The 16,779-nt window shown below is 68.6% G+C and overlaps 1 protein-coding gene across 2 annotated transcripts in view; it reads left to right on the forward strand.

The window, feature by feature from the left end:
• The window catches only part of MEGF6 (multiple EGF like domains 6), a 79,725-nt gene extending 63,513 nt beyond the window's left edge, over positions 1–16,212 (forward strand). For both annotated transcript variants that reach the window (XM_029949006.1, XM_029949007.1), the window contains 27 exons: positions 448–570; positions 983–1,165; positions 1,302–1,433; positions 2,026–2,154; positions 3,635–3,763; positions 4,426–4,560; positions 4,636–4,770; positions 6,848–6,973; positions 7,518–7,649; positions 7,728–7,856; positions 7,952–8,083; positions 8,449–8,577; positions 8,654–8,782; positions 9,070–9,198; positions 9,567–9,695; positions 9,934–10,062; positions 10,295–10,423; positions 10,558–10,686; positions 10,812–10,943; positions 11,042–11,170; positions 11,871–11,999; positions 12,950–13,078; positions 13,290–13,418; positions 13,703–13,831; positions 13,923–14,051; positions 14,498–14,626; positions 16,047–16,212. In XM_029949006.1, coding sequence (XP_029804866.1) covers positions 448–570; positions 983–1,165; positions 1,302–1,433; positions 2,026–2,154; positions 3,635–3,763; positions 4,426–4,560; positions 4,636–4,770; positions 6,848–6,973; positions 7,518–7,649; positions 7,728–7,856; positions 7,952–8,083; positions 8,449–8,577; positions 8,654–8,782; positions 9,070–9,198; positions 9,567–9,695; positions 9,934–10,062; positions 10,295–10,423; positions 10,558–10,686; positions 10,812–10,943; positions 11,042–11,170; positions 11,871–11,999; positions 12,950–13,078; positions 13,290–13,418; positions 13,703–13,831; positions 13,923–14,051; positions 14,498–14,626; positions 16,047–16,111 — 3,488 coding nt within the window. In that variant the 3' untranslated portion in view covers positions 16,112–16,212. The remainder of the gene's footprint in view (positions 1–447; positions 571–982; positions 1,166–1,301; positions 1,434–2,025; positions 2,155–3,634; positions 3,764–4,425; positions 4,561–4,635; positions 4,771–6,847; positions 6,974–7,517; positions 7,650–7,727; positions 7,857–7,951; positions 8,084–8,448; positions 8,578–8,653; positions 8,783–9,069; positions 9,199–9,566; positions 9,696–9,933; positions 10,063–10,294; positions 10,424–10,557; positions 10,687–10,811; positions 10,944–11,041; positions 11,171–11,870; positions 12,000–12,949; positions 13,079–13,289; positions 13,419–13,702; positions 13,832–13,922; positions 14,052–14,497; positions 14,627–16,046) is intronic.
• The last annotated feature ends 567 nt before the right edge of the window (positions 16,213–16,779 follow it).

A 16,779-nucleotide genomic window follows, 5' to 3' on the forward strand; every position in this document is an offset into this window, starting at 1 on the left:
GGGTGTGGGGGAGGGGGCGAGGGTGAGCGGGGCACGGGCGTGGGGGAGGGGGCGAGGGTGAGCGGGGCACGGGCGTGGGGGAGGGGGCGAGGGTGAGCGGGCCGTGGTGGGGGGACCCCAGGGAGGACCCGGGGTGGGCCGTGGCCCCTCCCTGTGCTCCGCCTCTGGGCCTCCGCTGAGTGCCTGCTGCCTGCGGGGCTGTGCGCCCCTGCCTGCTCCCCCGGCCCTTGCTCGCCCAGCGGTGTCCCGCTCCCGGGCGGGACGTGCAGCCCTGCCTGCTCCTGGCCCAGCCTCCCTTGGGCAGGCATCCGCTGTCCCCCTGACACTGGAGATGGGGATGGCATGGGCATCCTCCATCACACACATGCCCTCTGGCCTCAGTCCAGTGGGCAGAGTCGGGGTGAGCGGCCCCCCAGGCCAGGCCCAGCAGCCCCGGTTTGCCTGCAGACGTGGACGAGTGTGCGTCCGGCCTGGGCGGCTGTGAGCACCACTGCACCAACCTGGCCGGCTCCTTCCAGTGCTCCTGTGAGGCCGGCTTCCGGCTGGACGAGGACCGTCGAGGCTGCGTCCGTGAGTCTCTGCCCGCCACTGCAGGGACCTTGCCTTCTAGGCACCTGCCCCTGGTGCCCCCGTGCCCCCCTTCCTGGCCAGTCCTGCCTCTGGCTGGGGGACAAGCCGGGGACAGTGGGGTTAGTGAAGGTCAGACAGGTCTCCCCCAGGGCAGGGGGGTGCCCAGGGGTCCTAGCTGGTCCAGCTCCTGCCCTGTGCAGGTGAGAGAGGGACTGAGGACGGCGTCCAACGGAAGTCTGCCCCTGCCCCCCCCACCCCTGCTGCACCTGTTCAGGAGTGCAGCTGGTGGGATGCCCCCTTGCCATCAGGCTGAGGAGGGGCGCAGCAGGGGCTGTAGGTGGGGGCCTAGGGCGTGGGAGCCGCCCCTGGGCACCAAGGGGCGGGGGCTAAGGGGCTCCTGTGCCCCCGGCAGCCCTGGAGGTACCCGAGGTGGACCTGGACGGCCAGCTGCCCTTCGTGCGGCCCCTCCCACATGTCGCGGTGCTCCAGGATGAGCTGCCCCACCTCTTCCAAGAAGATGACTACGTGGGGGCCCAGGAGGAGGAGGCGGCGGCGGCGGAGGCCCGGGGCGAGCACACGCTGATGGAGAAGTTTGGTGCGAGAGGGCGCAGCCTCGGGGCTCTGCCCTCGTGGATGGCTGCCTCCCACCCCGGGGTCTTGTCTGCACAGCGTGTGGGGGGCTGAGCCTGGCCGGACCGGAGGGCCCTGACCTCTCTCCTGTCTGCCCCCAGTGTGCCTAGACGCCTCCTTCGGCCAGGACTGCAGCCTCACCTGTGATGACTGCAGGAATGGGGGTGCCTGCCTCCCGGGCCTGGACGGCTGTGACTGCCCCGAGGGCTGGACCGGGCTCATCTGCAATGAGAGTGAGGCCTGGGGGTGGGGGAGGGGGCTGAGGGGGTCCAGCGGCAGCCGCCCTGGGCCGGGGGTCCCGGGGGCCCACCTGCTGCTGCGTTCCCTTCAGATCCAGCATCCACGGCCCGCCCGCTCGGTGCCGGGCACTGTTCTAGGTGCGGGGGGACCCCGGGGACTGGCAGGGCCTGGCATCTACCTCTGAGGACAGTCCAGAGGCCAGTGAGCCAGCAGCTCAGGCAGCAGAGGGGTCTGACGGGAGTGGCCAGTGGGTGGGAGCAGCCACCACCCGGCCTGCCCAGCAAGTTGGTAGTGGAAGTGCTTTTGAGACCTGCTGTCCCAGTCCCCACCGGGGGGACGGATGACTGTCCCCGGGGGTCTGCCTGCCGAGAGCACTGGAGGGGAGGTGGACGTCCTGGAGTTTAGAGGGCGGGAGTGGTGATCCATCCTCGCCTGCCACGTGTCACCGCAGGCCCACAGGCGCAGGTGCTTCTGGACTGGGGGGCTCACACCCCAGGAGGGCGTCTCAGAGCCTCCAGAGGGGCTTATGGGGCCGTGGTCCTTCTGTGGCCGGTGACCCTGGTGCGTTGCTGTCCCCGCCCACAGCGTGTCCCCCAGACACCTTCGGGAAGAACTGCAGCTTGTCTTGTAGCTGTCAGAACGGCGGGACGTGCCACCCCGCGACGGGGGCCTGCCGCTGCCCCCCTGGTGTCGCTGGAGCTCGCTGTGAGGATGGTAGGTGCAGCCCTCCTGGGGTGGAGGGGACGGGCTGCAGCCTCCCAGCTGGCCTCCCGGCCTTTTCCTAGCTGCCTGCCTCCTGCGGGAGGTCGGGGTGGGGGGGACAGCACAGCGCGGATGCAAGCTTTTCCGTGGGCTCAACTAGAGCAGATGGTGAAGACTTGGCAGGAAAGTAGCACTTCCAGATTGGGTTTCCCTGTCAGGTAGTGATCTCCCTGTTCCTGGAAGCATTCAAGTAGAACTCTTGAGGGCCGAGTGGAATTTGCAAGAGGGAATGTGCCTGGGCCCGTGGCTGCATGGGATGTGACACTAAGGTCCTTTCTGTGAAGGAATTTTGAGAGTCTATGCAAATAAGATGCCAAAAATGCTTTGCTTTTAAGTCTGCAGCCCTTTAAAGTTCTACCTCTTTTGCTGGAGACTGTAGTTAGCGCATGGAGAACTTCCTGCCTTAGTGAGGGGGGTCGTTCCAGTCACTGGAACCCGTCCTGGGGCTTTCCCCCCATTCTGGGCTTCGGGGTGCTGTGCGCCCTGAATAGAGCCACGGGGCTCCCGGGACCTGAAGGACTTGCATTGTGTTTTTGGTTGTGGCGTGGCATGCCTCCCCAGAGACCTGGGCCTCGGCTGGAGTCCTGTGGGGACCGGGCACCTGTGCGGGGGGGTTGGGGGACTGAGGGGCTGTCCTGGGAGAGGCCTGTCCTCTGGTGGGAGGGCTCCGCAGCCCCTGCGCACAGTGCCGGGAGTCCGGGTGCTCCAGGGCCTGGACTGCCTCCATCTTCCCATGTCCAGCTTTCCTCTCTTTCCCTTTGAGGGACACGCAAGGAATTAGGCCACTTGGGTAACCAAGGAGGGTCTCACCTGTAGATCTTGGGGATCTAGACACGGATGTATTTTGGGGTCACTGTCTAGCTCGCTGTGGTCCTTCTGTAGGCAGGACTGGGGCAGGACTGAGCCTGAGGGAAGCACTTTGGGAAGGAAATCCAGAGGTCCCTTCCTAGCCCTGGTTCCCCTGAGCTTGGGCCCGGGGCACTGGCCAGCTGGGGGGGTGTGTCCCTCCTTCCCCCAGGGCCAGAGGTGGGGCCGGTGACTCCCGAGGGACGGCAGTCAGGATGCTGTAGGTGCAGGGGGGACGCAGGAGAGGGGAGTCTGTGCATCTCCCACGCGCGTGCTGAGGAATGTCCTTGGCTTCGCCCCCCGGGCCGCCCTCCAGGCCACAGATGCTGGGGAGACAGGCCAGCCAGGGCAGATGGCCGTGTGCATGCTTCATCTTGTGCCTGCACTGTCCTCGCAGTGCCCTGCCTGCCCCAGGGCCCCTCCCTGTCTGGGGTGCAGCGTCCTCGGCTGCTGGTGGCACGTAAGCCCTCTGTCCCAGTGGCCCGGGCTGCTTCCCGCTCCTGTGCTAGGTGCTGGGCCCCCTGCGAGCATCCCCATGGGCACGATGACACGTGCGGGGGGCACTCAGCAGGCCTGCCTCCCCCAGGCTGCCCCAAGGGCTTCTACGGCAAGCATTGCCACAAGAAGTGCCACTGTGCCAATCGTGGCCGGTGCCACCGCCTCCACGGGGCCTGCCTCTGTGACCCGGGGCGCTATGGCCGCTTCTGCCACCTGGGTGAGTCCCCGCCCTGGCTGCTTGTGCCCAGCAGGATGGCCGAGTGCTCCTTCTGGGCCTTGCTGCCCACGCTCAGGCTCAGGTGTGATGTCACCACCTGCAGACGAAGATGGGAGGCCCCGGATGGGATGTGGGGTGCGCCCGGGTCTGTGGGCTCAGAGCCGCGTCTGCTAGACGGCGCTGGCCTGCAGGGTGCAGGGTACCTCCTGGCCCCAACGGGCTAGTGGGTGGGCTGCCTCTGAATAGGGCTCAACTTGGCTTTTGGAGTTCCCTGGCAGCCAGGGTGAGTCCTGAGTCCCCAGTGGGGTCCCCCCTCCCTGGTGGGCTGGTGGAGAATAAGTGGGTGACAGTGAGCCAACCTCTCCTTTACATCACTCTTTATGTTACCCTGTTAAAGGATCATTTAAAGGGGGGAGCCAGGAGTCCAGGGGTCTCCTGGCTGGGAAGTGGCGGGACCCAGGGCTCATGTCTACGCTCAGCCAAGACAGTTTCTCCTCTGTAACACGGGCACGCTGGTCCCGGCCCCCTGGACACCAGTGGCCGGGGTGGGCAGGACCGCCCTGTGTGGGTCTCGGGGACAGTGAGCGAGGGCTGGAGAGCCCGGGGGGTGGGGGCTGGCGTGTGCGGGTGGGCAGGCTCCGGTGTGGGCTCTGTGGCTGCAGCCTGTCCGCCGTGGGCCTTTGGGCCGGGCTGCTCCGAGGAGTGTCAGTGTGTGCAGCGGAACACCCTTGCATGTGACCGGAGAGACGGCAGCTGTTCCTGCAAGGCGGGCTTCCAGGGCGAGCGGTGCCAGGACGGTGAGTGCATGGGCGCGGCGGGCAGGGCCCCAGGCTGGCTGACCCTGCAGGCCCCTCTCCTTGCTTCCCCTGCAGAGTGTGCGCCGGGCTTCTTCGGGCCGGAGTGCCTGCAGGTGTGCACCTGCCCTCGGGGCGTGGCCTGTGACCCTGTCAGCGGCCAGTGCGGGAAGCAGTGTCCCGCTGGCTACTGGGGGAAGGACTGTGACCAAGGTCAGTGGCCAGCCTGAGGGGTGCCCAGGGTCGGGCGGGTTGTGGGTCACCTGGCCGGTGCTGGTCAGCGGCGGAGCCTGGCCCTGGTCACACATGGGCGACTCAGCACTGGTCTGCTGGTTCCCATGCACCCGTGAGGGCTGCTGGGGCAGGAGTGTGTCTGTGCCCGGGCCTGGCCCAGGGAAGGGGTCGACCCCTTCACTGTGAGCTCGAGCGTGCTCAGTGTACTAGGGGCTCCCGTCCCGGTGGGTCTGAGCCTGCGGGTCCCAGGCAGCTGCTCCCATAGGGGCGGCCCTAAGCCCAGCTTCGAGCTGGAGGTGCAGCACGGTGGTGACAGAAGGCACCCCCCCCACCCCGCACAGCTGCCTGGCATGAGGGATGCAGTGGGAGGGGCGATGGGGCACAGAGGCCCCGCAGACGAGGAGGAAGGAAGCCCTCCGCCGGGGTCCCGGAGCTGCCCCGGCCCCACTCACGGGGTGTGGACAGGTGGGCACCTTCCGGAGCACACAGTGTGAGCGCTGCCTGCACCCGGTGGCCCCGAGAGGATGGGAACTGCCAGGCCTGCTCATCACAGATGTGAGCAGGCCTGGGGGACCGGCTGGCTCGAGCTCCCCCTTGCCTGGGCCATCCCCTCAGCCTGAGCTCAGGAATCGGTGTCTCCCTGTGTGTCCCAGCCAGGTCCCTCCGGAGTGGTGGTCCCAGAGACGGAAGTGATGATCTCGCAGAGCTCTGGGGCCCCAGGAGTCCAGGAGGAGTTGGAGGGGGGCTGGGAACCCAGCCTGGACCCCCAGCCTCCTGTGCCCCCCCTGTGTGGTGTCTGGGGGCCTTGAGTAGCTGCTCCCATCTGCTCCTCTCTCCCAGAAGCCCTGGCAAAGTACAGCCAGCACAGGCTTGCCTTGGGGACCCCTGACTCTCCTCTCTGCCTCCCACACCTCTACGGACACCCTCAGGAGTGCCTGCGCACACCCGCACACATGGCACCTGCCCCCCAGGAGGGGCAGGTCTCCATCCCATCCCACCTGGAGCCCTTCTCTGCTGATTTTTCCTTTTTTCTTTGACAGTTTCCTGTGCCTTGAGGATGTGGCACAGGGAATGCCATGCATGCTTTCATGGGACCAATGGGCTCCCCACTCCTGTAGGGCTTGGAAAGATTTACCACCCCAAATGCATGTCTGCAGGGCTCCCGGAGGCCCGTGACAGCACCAGCTGAAGCTGGCCTGTCGGGCCTCCGTCCTCTGGTCCTGCCTCCAGTCCTGCTCGTGGGCCCCTGCCCTGGGAGGGGGTGAGGTAGGCGGGTGGGTGCCCGCACAGATGGGCCCTCAGGACAAGGGTCAGTAGGTTGTGTCTTCAGGCCCAGGGCCGCCTCAAGGACTCCACCCACCCCTCTGGCCCTCTGCCCCAGGGTGGGGCGCGTGCTCCCGCAAGGGCGCTTTGATTCCTTGGGCCTGGAGCTCGACCCCTTGCCCAGCTGTGCCCTCCTCCCTCCCTGGTCCTGCCAGAGCTTTCCTGTGGCCAGGGGAGGGGGGGCGGGGGAGGGCCCAGGGTTACCGCCCTGCTGGGGTGGGTGGGGAGGCCGGGCCCAGGCTGGTGTGGGGGGGCTTCGGGCGCCCAGGCTCTGGGTGTCCTCACTGGGAGGGGAGGCTCCCCCACCCACAGAGCCCCCTGCTTTGCTCATCAGGCTCTCCCTCCCTGGTCTCTGCTTTCCCGGGCTCTCGCTGCCCCTCTGCTGGGCAGAGGAGGAGGCCCCTCCCCCCCATCTTCCTAATGTGTCTGGCTCCCACAGTAGCCCCCGTCCTGCCTGGAGAGGGCCCCGTGTATGCAGACCCCCCCACTCACCCTGGGCTTCCTGGCGTGGGGAGGGGGGACGGGGCGAGGGCGGAGCTGCCTCCGGCTTCCTGCAGGGTGCCCGCAGAGTCTGCCCCGCACCCCTTCCTCCCCCCCACGCAGCCCCTCCCTGCCCGTGTGCTCCACGTGCTGCCTGCTCCTGTGACCCCGTGGTCACCCAGGGGACCCCCACTGGGGCAGGGGGCCCGCTCTGCAAGGGGGTGGCTGAGGCCCTTCCTGTTCCTTCCTTCAGAGTGCCCAGAGGGGACATTCGGTGTCAACTGCTCCGCTTCCTGCTCTTGCCGGGGGGCACCCTGCGACCGGGTCTCGGGGCAATGCCAGTGCCCTCCCGGGAGGACTGGGGATGACTGTGGGGCAGGTGAGTGGCAGCAGTGTCCTGAGATACCCCCTTCCCTGTGCTGCACAAGCCTGGGTGGTCCCGGACCGGACTGCGTTTGGCGACTCCAGCCTGGACCACGTTTGGGGACCCCAGCCTCGTCCTCAGCAGTCAGAGAGCCTAGGCTGAATGCTGCAGTGTGCTTGGTCTGGGTGGGGGTGGGGAGTGAGCTGCCCTGCTGCACCAGGAGCCCGTCACCACGGCGACAGGTGGGCCAGCAGAGCCGCCTGCCCGCCCCGCAGGCGGTGGGGTGCCCTTCAGGCCGCCTGCCTACCGAGTGGGGGTCTCCGGGCCTCTCTGATGTGATTCCCAGTTTGCCTGTTGAGCTGTCCTGGGGCAGGGGCTCCCCTTCGGGGGTGGTCCCTGCAGTCTGCAGCCGCAGAAGGGGCCGGGTGCTCCCAGGGCCGGCTCTTCTCCGTCCCCTGGGCCGGCTCCCTTGGTGCTGCTAGGCTGGGACACAGGGTTGGTGCACGCCCCCCAGGCCAGCAAGGCCCCTGGGGAGACTGACTGGCTGTGGGGGGGCTAGATTGTCCCGAGGGCCGCTGGGGGCTGGGCTGCCAGGAGATCTGCGCTGCGTGTGAGCACGGTGCCATCTGTGAGCCTGGGACCGGAGCCTGCCTGTGCCGCCCCGGTTACACGGGCAGCCGCTGCCAGGATGGTGAGCCCATGTCCCCCGACCGAGGCCCCTCGCCCGCACCCTGGGCGGCCCCCCTGCTCACGCTTCCTCGCCCTGCAGTGTGCCCGGTGGGCTGGTTTGGGCCTGGCTGCCAGATGAGGTGCACCTGTGCCAACGATGGGCACTGCCACCCGGTGACCGGCCATTGCAGCTGTGCCCCTGGGTGGACCGGCCTCAGCTGCCAGAGAGGTGAGCGGCCTGGGGTCCTGGGGCTGGAGGGAGGGGGAGGCGTGATGCTCGCGGTTCTGCCAGGCCTGTGCAGGCTGACCCGGGTCGCGTTGCAGCCTGTGACAGCGGGCACTGGGGACCCAACTGCAGCCACACCTGCAGCTGCAGCGCAGGCCACGGGAGCTGCGACGCGGTCAGCGGCCTGTGTGTGTGTGAGGCCGGCTACGCGGGCCCGCGGTGCGAGCAGCGTGAGTCGGGGCCTGCCCACAGCTGTGCTCCCGTGTGCATGCGCGCACATGCAAGTCCTGGGGGCCCTGGTGCTGCCCTTCTGTCCCGGGACAGGCAGGGGGTCCCCTCCCCCAGCTCTCCCTTCCCACGCATGTACCTGGGCCTGAGACACAGACACAGGGGTCCAGGGGCTCTGAAGTCGTCCCTGGGGCTTCTACCTCCGGGGGCTCAGTCCTTAGCTGAGGTTGGTGGAAGCTGGTGGGTGAGCCCTGTGGGGAGCGCCCCCCAGTCCCGTCCCCCGGCTCTGACAGGAGAGGCACAGGCAGGTCTCGGTCAGTCCCCCCACCTCTGGCTGACGCTGGGGGGGGGTGGCCACGTGTCCCAGGGTGTCCCCAGGGCTACTTTGGCCCGGGCTGCGGGCGGCAGTGCCAGTGTGAGCATGGGGCAGCTTGTGACCACATCAGCGGGGCCTGCACCTGTCTGGCTGGCTGGAGGGGAACCTTCTGTGAACGCGGTGAGCTAGGGCATGGGCGGGGCTGGTGGGTGGCCCTGGGTCCTGGCGGCCCCCCGTCACCACCCGTTCTCTGCAGCCTGCCCCGCCGGCTTCTTCGGCCTGGATTGCCATGGCGTCTGCGACTGCGCTGTGGGAGCATCCTGTGACCCTGTGAGCGGCTCCTGCCTCTGCCCCGCCGGCCGCCAGGGTCCCCGCTGCGCCCAGGGTACGACAGGCTGGGGCTGGAGGGGGGCTGCCGGAGGGGGCCCGGGTCCGTCCTGCCAGACTCGCCCCCAGGGCCTCAGCCTGCATGTCCCAAGCTGCCAGGTGGCATCCTGCTGGAACTGCCGCTTTGCCTGTGAGGTCCTGTGAGGTCATCTTGTTGGTGTCTGGGGCCACCGTGCGTGGCGCCCAGGCTGGAGAGAAAGGAGGACTGCCCAGCCGCCCCCATCCTCCGCAGCCCCTGCCAGGACCCCTTCCCCAGGCCCCTGATGCACCCCCCCCATCCTGCAGCCTGCCCAGCCCACTCGTACGGACACAACTGCAGCGGAGCCTGCACCTGCTTTAATGGGGCCTCTTGTGACCCCGTCCACGGGCAGTGCCACTGTGGCCCTGGCTGGACGGGCCCCACCTGCCTGGAGGGTGAGCCCCCTTGGGGAGGGGTCCTTTAGGAACCAACAACACTGCCCCGAGAATCTGGAACCAAGGGTGGTGTCAGCCCCTCAGTGAGCCGTGCAGGGTCACATGGACGCAGGATGCTGGTGGACCTGGGTCTCACTGGGAGTGCCAGGCAGGGAGGCCGGGGCCTGTCACACCCCCGTGGGCTGACACGGGGCTCCCCGAGGTGGGATGGCGGACCCAGGGTGGCCTGGGCAGCTCATCTTACCCGTGGCCCTGGGAGGGGCCTTCCCTACAGAGCCTCATGCTGGGTTTTGGGGTGGCTGGAAAGCGCAAGCCACCAGGGCTGGCCCCGCTGGGCTGACAGGTGGGGTACTCCCCCCCCCCCCCAGCCTGCCCTTCAGGACTGTATGGTGAGAACTGTCAGCGTTCCTGCCTTTGCCAGCACGGGGGCACCTGCGACCCTGTCTCCGGCCACTGCACGTGCCCAGAGGGCTGGGGTGGCCCGGCCTGTGAGGAGGGTGAGCACAGGTCAGGCGGCGGTGGGCGGAGGAGGGACCCGGGGGCCGGGGTGGGTGCCCCGAGTGTCCTGGCAGCCCCCACCCTCTGTGGGCAGAGACGGCTTCCTGCAGCTGGGGGCTGTGGCCCCAGGTGGGAAGTGTGGCCAGCCCTGGGCACTGGGCTGCAAGGCCCTGGGTGGGGTGGGGGTCTCCCGGGAGCTGGGGGCACAGGGCACTCCCGGAGCACTGTACCATGCAGAGTGTCCCCCCGGACACTTCGGAGCCGGCTGCAGACATAGCTGTAGATGCCACAACGGTGGCCTCTGTGACCGGCACTCGGGCCACTGCCTCTGCCCAGCCGGCTGGACCGGGGACGAGTGTCAGAGCCGTGAGTGGGCCAGATTGGGGGCTGGTTGGGGGAGGTCTGGGGGTCCCTCTGGGATCATCAGGGGCTGGCCTCAGCCTCACTCTGGGGTGGAGGGCCCAGTGAGGGGTTACTTGGCAGGGGCGGGCAGGGGCTGCTGTCTGAGCTCCCAGGGGGCCCCTGTGGGAGGGGCGGGGGCTTCCTGCCTGAATCCCAGAGCCCGACCCAGCCCTCCGCCTGGTCTCACCCACTGCAGCCTGTGCTGAAGGCACGTTTGGGGCTCACTGTGAGGAGCGCTGTGCCTGCCGGCGGGGTGCCACCTGCCACCGCGTCACGGGGGCCTGCCTCTGCCCCCCGGGATGGAGGGGCTCACAGTGTGAGAACGGTGAGCCCCTCTCTCCGCCAGCACTCCCGGGTCTGACAGCTGGGGCAGGGGTGGGTGCTTACACCGTGCCCCCGCGCCCCCCGCGCCCCCTCCGGCCCGGGGCTCCTGCCACCCCAGCACTTGGCTTCCTGCAGCCTGCCCGCGTGGCTGGTTCGGAGATGCCTGTGGCCAGCGCTGCCAGTGCCCGCCTGGCGCCCCCTGCCACCACGTCACCGGGGAGTGTCGCTGCCCTCCGGGCCTCACGGGGCCCAGCTGCGAGCAGGGTAGGTGACCCCGCCCAGGTGGGCACTGGGCTGCATGTACCCCTGAGCTGCACCCCCGTGGAGGGGCCCCTGGGCAGATGGGTGCTGCTGAGCCAGGCCAGGACTGACCCCCGCCTGCACCCCAGCCTGCCCACCAGGCACCTTTGGGGAGAGCTGTGGGCTGAAGTGCCGCTGTCTCGGCGAGAACCAGGTCTGTCATCCTGCCCTGGGGACCTGCACGTGTGCCGCTGGCTACCACGGCTCCGGCTGCCGGCAACGTGAGTGCACCATGCCACCCATGCCCCCGGGAGGGCTGTGTGCCCCGGGGGGCCCGGCCCAGCTCCTGGCCCCCGGCAACGGCCCCCATTCCTTGCAGGGTGCCCCCCTGGGCGCTTTGGGCCTGGCTGTGAACAGCTATGTGGGTGTCTCAACGGGGGCTCCTGTGACGCGGCCACCGGGGCCTGCCTCTGCCCTGCTGGCTTCCTTGGGGCTGACTGCAGCTTGGGTGAGCAGCTGGGGCAGGGCTGGGGGCTGGGGGGCTGGGTGAAGGCGGGGGTCTGGGGGTCTGGGTGAGGGTGGTGTGGCTGGGGGCTGGGTGAGAGTCGGGGGCTGGGAGGCTGGGTGAGGGCGGGGGGCTGGGGGCTGGAGGGCTGGGCGAGGGTGGTGGGGCTGGGTGAGGGCAGGGGAGCTGCCCCCGTGCCTCGGTGGGCAGGGCCCCTGACCATCTGCCCCACTGATTCTCCAGCTGGGCCTGGCCCCAGGCTAGGCTAAGGTGGGGAGGGGTGTCAATGTGGCCTCAGTGTCCCTGCCGGCCGACTCTGTCCCCTTCACCTCCCCCTGCCCGCATTGGCTATGCCTGGCGAGGGCTTGTGCCACGCTGTGCAGAGACTAGCCAGGCACCCAGCTGAGGAAAGGGCTTTTCTCTGAGTCATGTGGGGACTTTCCACCCGTCCAGGAGCCTGGCTGGGGTGGGGTGGGGTGGGGTGGGGGCAGTGGTGAGTCACCGTCACTGCAGAGCAGGCCTGGCCCCCAGCAGACCTGTGGAGGGAGGCGAGATGCCGGGGTGGGCAGTCAGCACGGGAGGAGGTCGCCTCTGGCCTGTCTGGGCCGGACCCTGGCTCCCCCTGCCCCATCGCGTCCCCGGGCCAATGCGGCAGGGAGAAGGGAGCCAGCAGCGGTGGCCCCCTCCTGTCTCCTCCCGGCAGCCTGTCCACAGGGCCACTTCGGCCCCGGCTGTGCGCGTGTGTGCAGGTGCGGGCAGGGAGCAGCCTGCGACCCTGTGACTGGCGGCTGCATCTGCCCCCCAGGGAGGACTGGCCTACACTGTGAGCACGGTGAGCGCCCACTCTGCCCGCCGCTGTCTGCGTCAGCCCTCGGGAGTGGGGCCGATGGGGTGAAGCCATGGGTCCCCCAGGGAGAAGCGGGCCCGGAACTGGGTGGTGCACTCCCGCTGATGGTCTCCAGTGATCCCCGGGGCTCATGGGGGCCGAACCGGTTCCAACCCAGACCCTCCAGCAGGGCAGGGTCAAGCAGCTATTTGGTCTGAGGACAGAGCCAGCTTCCTGGCTCATGTCCCCTTGGAACAGGGTCCCGCTGGCCAAGAGACCAGGGACCCCAGGTAGAGGGCGGCCTGGGGCACAGGGCATGGGGGAGAAAAGGGGTGGCTTGTACCCGTGATGGCACCCGGTCCCATGGCCACAGCCACGGCCCCTTGGCCTGGCCCCCGCACCCTGGTAAGTCTGTGCTCTCTGCTTTTCTTTAGGCCTCCTCAAGGGGTCAGTGGTGACCCCCTGGCCCCCATTCTTAGCCAGTGGCAGCAAAGAGTCATAAGCCCCATGGCCCGGCAACAGCCCGGCCATTCTTTGCCTCCAGGGAGTACGGCAGCCACGGGTCAGTCATATTCCCATCAGGGGCCACTGGAGTGCATGGCAGCCTGGCCTCCTCAGCCCAGAGGATGTGCCCGTGCAGAGGGCCACCCCCTCCAGGAAGGCTTCCCTGACCACCACCTGCCAGCTGGGCAGGCACTCCCAGCCCCCGGAGGCCTCTGGCCCCTTTCATCCTGATTGTCCTCGGTGCTCAGCCAGCCCTGGCGTTTGCCAACTCGGAACAGATGAATGAGCAGGACACGGCTGGTGTCACTCCCGGCACTTGTGTGCCCAGAGGCGGGGACTGGCACCAGCTGGAAGCGCCTGTTGAAGGAAGGTCACCTGTGGTGGGGACGTGTCCCCAGAGCGCGTCCCGCCCCGGGCCAGAGCTGGGAGCAGTGCCTGACTTCTGTCTCCAGGCTGCCCTCAGAACCGGTATGGCGCGAGCTGTGAGCACGTGTGCTCCTGCAGAAACGGGGGCCTGTGCCAGGCCACCAACGGCAGCTGCTCCTGCGGCCTGGGCTGGACGGGGCCACGCTGTGAGCAGGGTAGGTTCTGGGCGGCCGGAGGGTCAGAGCCTCGGGGGAGGGGTGGCTCTGGGGCCCCCGGGAGAGCACGGGGCTCAGCGGCCGCCAAGGGTCAGGCCAAGGCTCCCCAGGCCGCTTGAGTCAGGCTAGTACGGCGGGGGGGGGGGGGGGGGCGGCTCTCGCGGCCCCGCTCCTCCGCTGCGGGAAGCCGACCGGCCCGCCCTCTCCATAGCCTGTCCTCCCGGTCGCTATGGTGCCGCCTGCCGCCTGGAGTGCTCATGCCAAAACAACGGCACCTGCGAGCCGGCCACGGGCACCTGCCGCTGCGGCCCCGGCTTCTACGGACAGGCCTGCCAGCACCGTGAGTCCTGGGGCTTGGGGGGCGCTGCCTGGCGTCCGCCCCTGGGCTTCCATTGCGAGGGCCATTGTCCCTGTCCCTCCCCACGGGGCTGATGTGTAAGGCCTGGCCCCCTCACTGCGGGACCCCCAGGCCAGCATCTGGGCCTCAGGGTCGCATGAGAGCAGGTGGCCCTCCCACGGGGGAGCCAGGCCTGGGTGGGGGAAGGGGAAACACGGGCCTCAGAACCAGGTCCCCTGTCACTCCGGGCAAACCGAGGCAGGGGCTCTAATGCGGGTCCCCTTCAGCTTGTCCCCCCGGCTTCCACGGCATGGGCTGCCAGGCGGCATGTGAGTGTCAGCACGGAGCCTCCTGCCACGCCGTCAGCGGCCAGTGTCTCTGCCCGGCCGGCTTCCACGGCCAGCTCTGTGAGAAAGGTGAGCGCTTGGCGCTCCCATGGGTTCCCCTGGCCTTGTCCAGTCTGGCGTGGGGACAGGAGGGGACACTGAGTCCACTGCCCCCCACCAGGGTGTGAACCAGGCTCATTTGGAGAGGGCTGCCGCCAGCACTGTGACTGTGAGGGAGGGGCACCCTGCGACCCCGTCACTGGCCAGTGCCTTTGCCCCCCGGGGCGCACAGGGGCCACTTGTGACCGTGGTGAGTCTGGGGTCCCACATGGCAGGGCACGCGGCCCCCTGTGCCCACCCCCACAGTGGCAAGGCAGCTGCTGGAGGGGGTGCTCTGCTTTCTGGCCAGAACAGGGGCCCAGTTAGGTGGGGTGGACACCTGCCTGGATGGAGGAGGGGCTGCCTAGTGCTGGCCGCACACATGAGCTCACGGTTGTGCACCCATCTTGACCAGGGGAGGAGCGTCCCTGACTGCTTGCCCCTCTGCCAGCCCCAGGGCTGGGCAGGGAGTGGGGTGGTGACGCTGGGCAGGTGCCGGGGACCGGCTTTCCGGGGTGGGAGCTCACGCTGGGTGGGAGCAGCGAGGCCCGAAGCCTCTGCCCCCTCACGCTCAGACACAGAGGGCCTGGGGTCCCCTGGGCAGAGGCGGGCAGGCGGACCCTCAGGCTTGTGCCTCCTGCTCCATCCCGTGTGCAGACTGTAGACCAGGCTTCTTCGGGCCGGGCTGTGCCCTGCGCTGCAGCTGCACGGCCGGGGCCGGCTGTGACCCCATCAGTGGGCGCTGCCACTGCGTGGACGGCTACACAGGGCCCACCTGCCGGCAAGGTGAGTCAGGCTCCCAAGGGGGTGGAGGGAGGGTGACATGCTTCTCAGCCCCTCCCCTGGCCGGGGCGCATCCCTCCCCACGCACAGAGCTGACTGGGCTGGGCACCCCGGCGAGGACGTCACCGTCCAGGCCCGGTACCCCTGGTGTCCGCCCGGCTGCGGATGGGCGAGGCGTGGACGTGTGAGGCAAGGTTCTGCCTCGCCAGCAGCCCATGGCGGCTCTAGACCCGGCAAGGGTGGGCTCAACCCCACGGCAGGGCTGGGTGCTTTGGTGTAGCCTCTGCTGACCTGGCCCTCCAGCCCTCCCCTCCCCCTCCCCTCCTTGCCCTGCGTCTGTGAACCAGTGTGGCGGTGCGCCCGCTGCAGTCTGCGTTGTAGCCGTGCGTGTACCTGCCACTGTGTGCCCGCACTCCTGTGCACGTCGGTGCCCACCTGCACCCTCAGGCGGTGGGGAAGGGTTCAGGGACTGCGCCTTGGCCTCTCAGCCCCCCGGGGGACGTGAGTCTGCAGACAAAATCCTGCAGTGCCTCTGAGGGGCGGGGGTGGGGGGGGGTTCCGCGGTCAGCTTGCCCAGACCCCGCCCTCGTAGAGGAAGGGGTGTGTGCGCTGAGAAGGTCGTGCCTGGGGCCAGTGCAGACGGACAGCCGAAGCAGACAGGTCGTCGGCTGCGAACCCCAAATGCAGGCTGGATGTTTTGAGCGTGTGGCAGCCCTGGCCCACGCGCGTTAGGAGTCCCGGGGGCGGGGTCTTACGGCGTCGCTGGCGAGGCGCGGTGGGGGCGGGGCGGGGCCTGGGTGATGGGGGCGGGGCTTGCAGGACTGCGACTCCGGACAAAGAGCCACCCACGGCGGCACCTGGTGGTCGGTTATGGTATTGCCGGTCCTAGCAGCCTGGACAGGTAGCAGGGTCTGGGACGTGGGTCACCCCTGAGCCCGGTGGGAAGGAGGAGAGGCAAGGCCTTGCAGTTCTGGGCCCTGTTTCCTTCCCTGGACCGGCTGGCTTCTAGTAAAACCTCTCTCCATCCAGCCGCTAAGTCTCACCTCCCAGCCCTCCATGCTACTGGCCTGGGGGGCCTGGGGGCTTTCATTTGAGGAGGGAGGAGGCTTTGCCAGGGAGGACCCTACAGGCCTGGGTGGCAGAGTGGCATTCGCGGGTGTCACTGGTCTGTTATCAGGAGACTGAGGCCAGAGGAGGGATGAGGATTGTGCACTTACATACAATCCCGGCCCCACAGGGTGGCGGTCGGTCCAGAATCGACCTCAGACACGGGGCCTGCGGAGGCTGAGGAGGAAGGGTCGGCCGTCCCCCCTCCATCGGCCTGGAGCTGGAAGGGCAGGAGGGGACACCCGAAATGTGAGCCCAGAACTCGGGCCGGGTCCATGTGCCCAGGGGCTGACCCTCCTTTCCCCTGTCCCTGCAGCAGCCTCTCAACCTGCCTCTAACGGAGCAGCACCTGGGCTCGGCAGCAGGACCCACAAACACTAGCGCAGAGGCAGCCCTCCAGCAGGCCCGCCTCCCAGGTGCTCTGACGACGACTGAGGAGGGGCCCAGCCTGGTCTCCGAGGGCCGCGCACAGCCAGTCGGCCCCGGGAGGGAGGCCCTGGCTGGCCCAGCTCCAGGGAGCTGGCGATGGGACCGAGCAAGCCCCGCCTCCCTGGGTCAGCACTGAGGGCAGGTGCGGGCGCAGGTGCTCTCCGCCCAGGTTTTTCCGGTGCTAGGCCCTGGGACCGCTGTGGTCAGCCTGCTCACCGGAGCCGCAGCCCACTGTATTTATGTGAAAGTATTTATGGGCAGCCGGACACGCCCGCTGCACACTGGACACCAGAAGGCTGCCTGTCTCCTGCCCCACGCAACCTTGAGGCGGGACTCTGGGCTCCCAGCGGCCTCTGGGCAGGGGCTCCAGTACATGTGAAACCCAGTAATTTAAGAAAGCAGCAGTTGCGTCCTTGTGGCCCGTGTGTTCACTGCTTTGGGTCCCCTGTGGTAGCCTCCGGGGTCCTGACTCCCCGGGTGTGGGTGGCACACGGAGAGAGTTGGAGTTTGTCCTGGTTCCTGGTCTACAGTGCAGCACGTGGGGGTGGGCCTGGAGGCGGGCCCCTCCGGGAGGAGGCGACTGAGGGCAGGGGTGCTGGTGGGGGGCCGGCTGGGGACCC

This window comes from Suricata suricatta, chromosome 8 (assembly GCF_006229205.1).
Source record: "Suricata suricatta isolate VVHF042 chromosome 8, meerkat_22Aug2017_6uvM2_HiC, whole genome shotgun sequence".
In the NCBI taxonomy this organism is placed as follows: Eukaryota; Metazoa; Chordata; class Mammalia; order Carnivora; family Herpestidae; genus Suricata; species Suricata suricatta.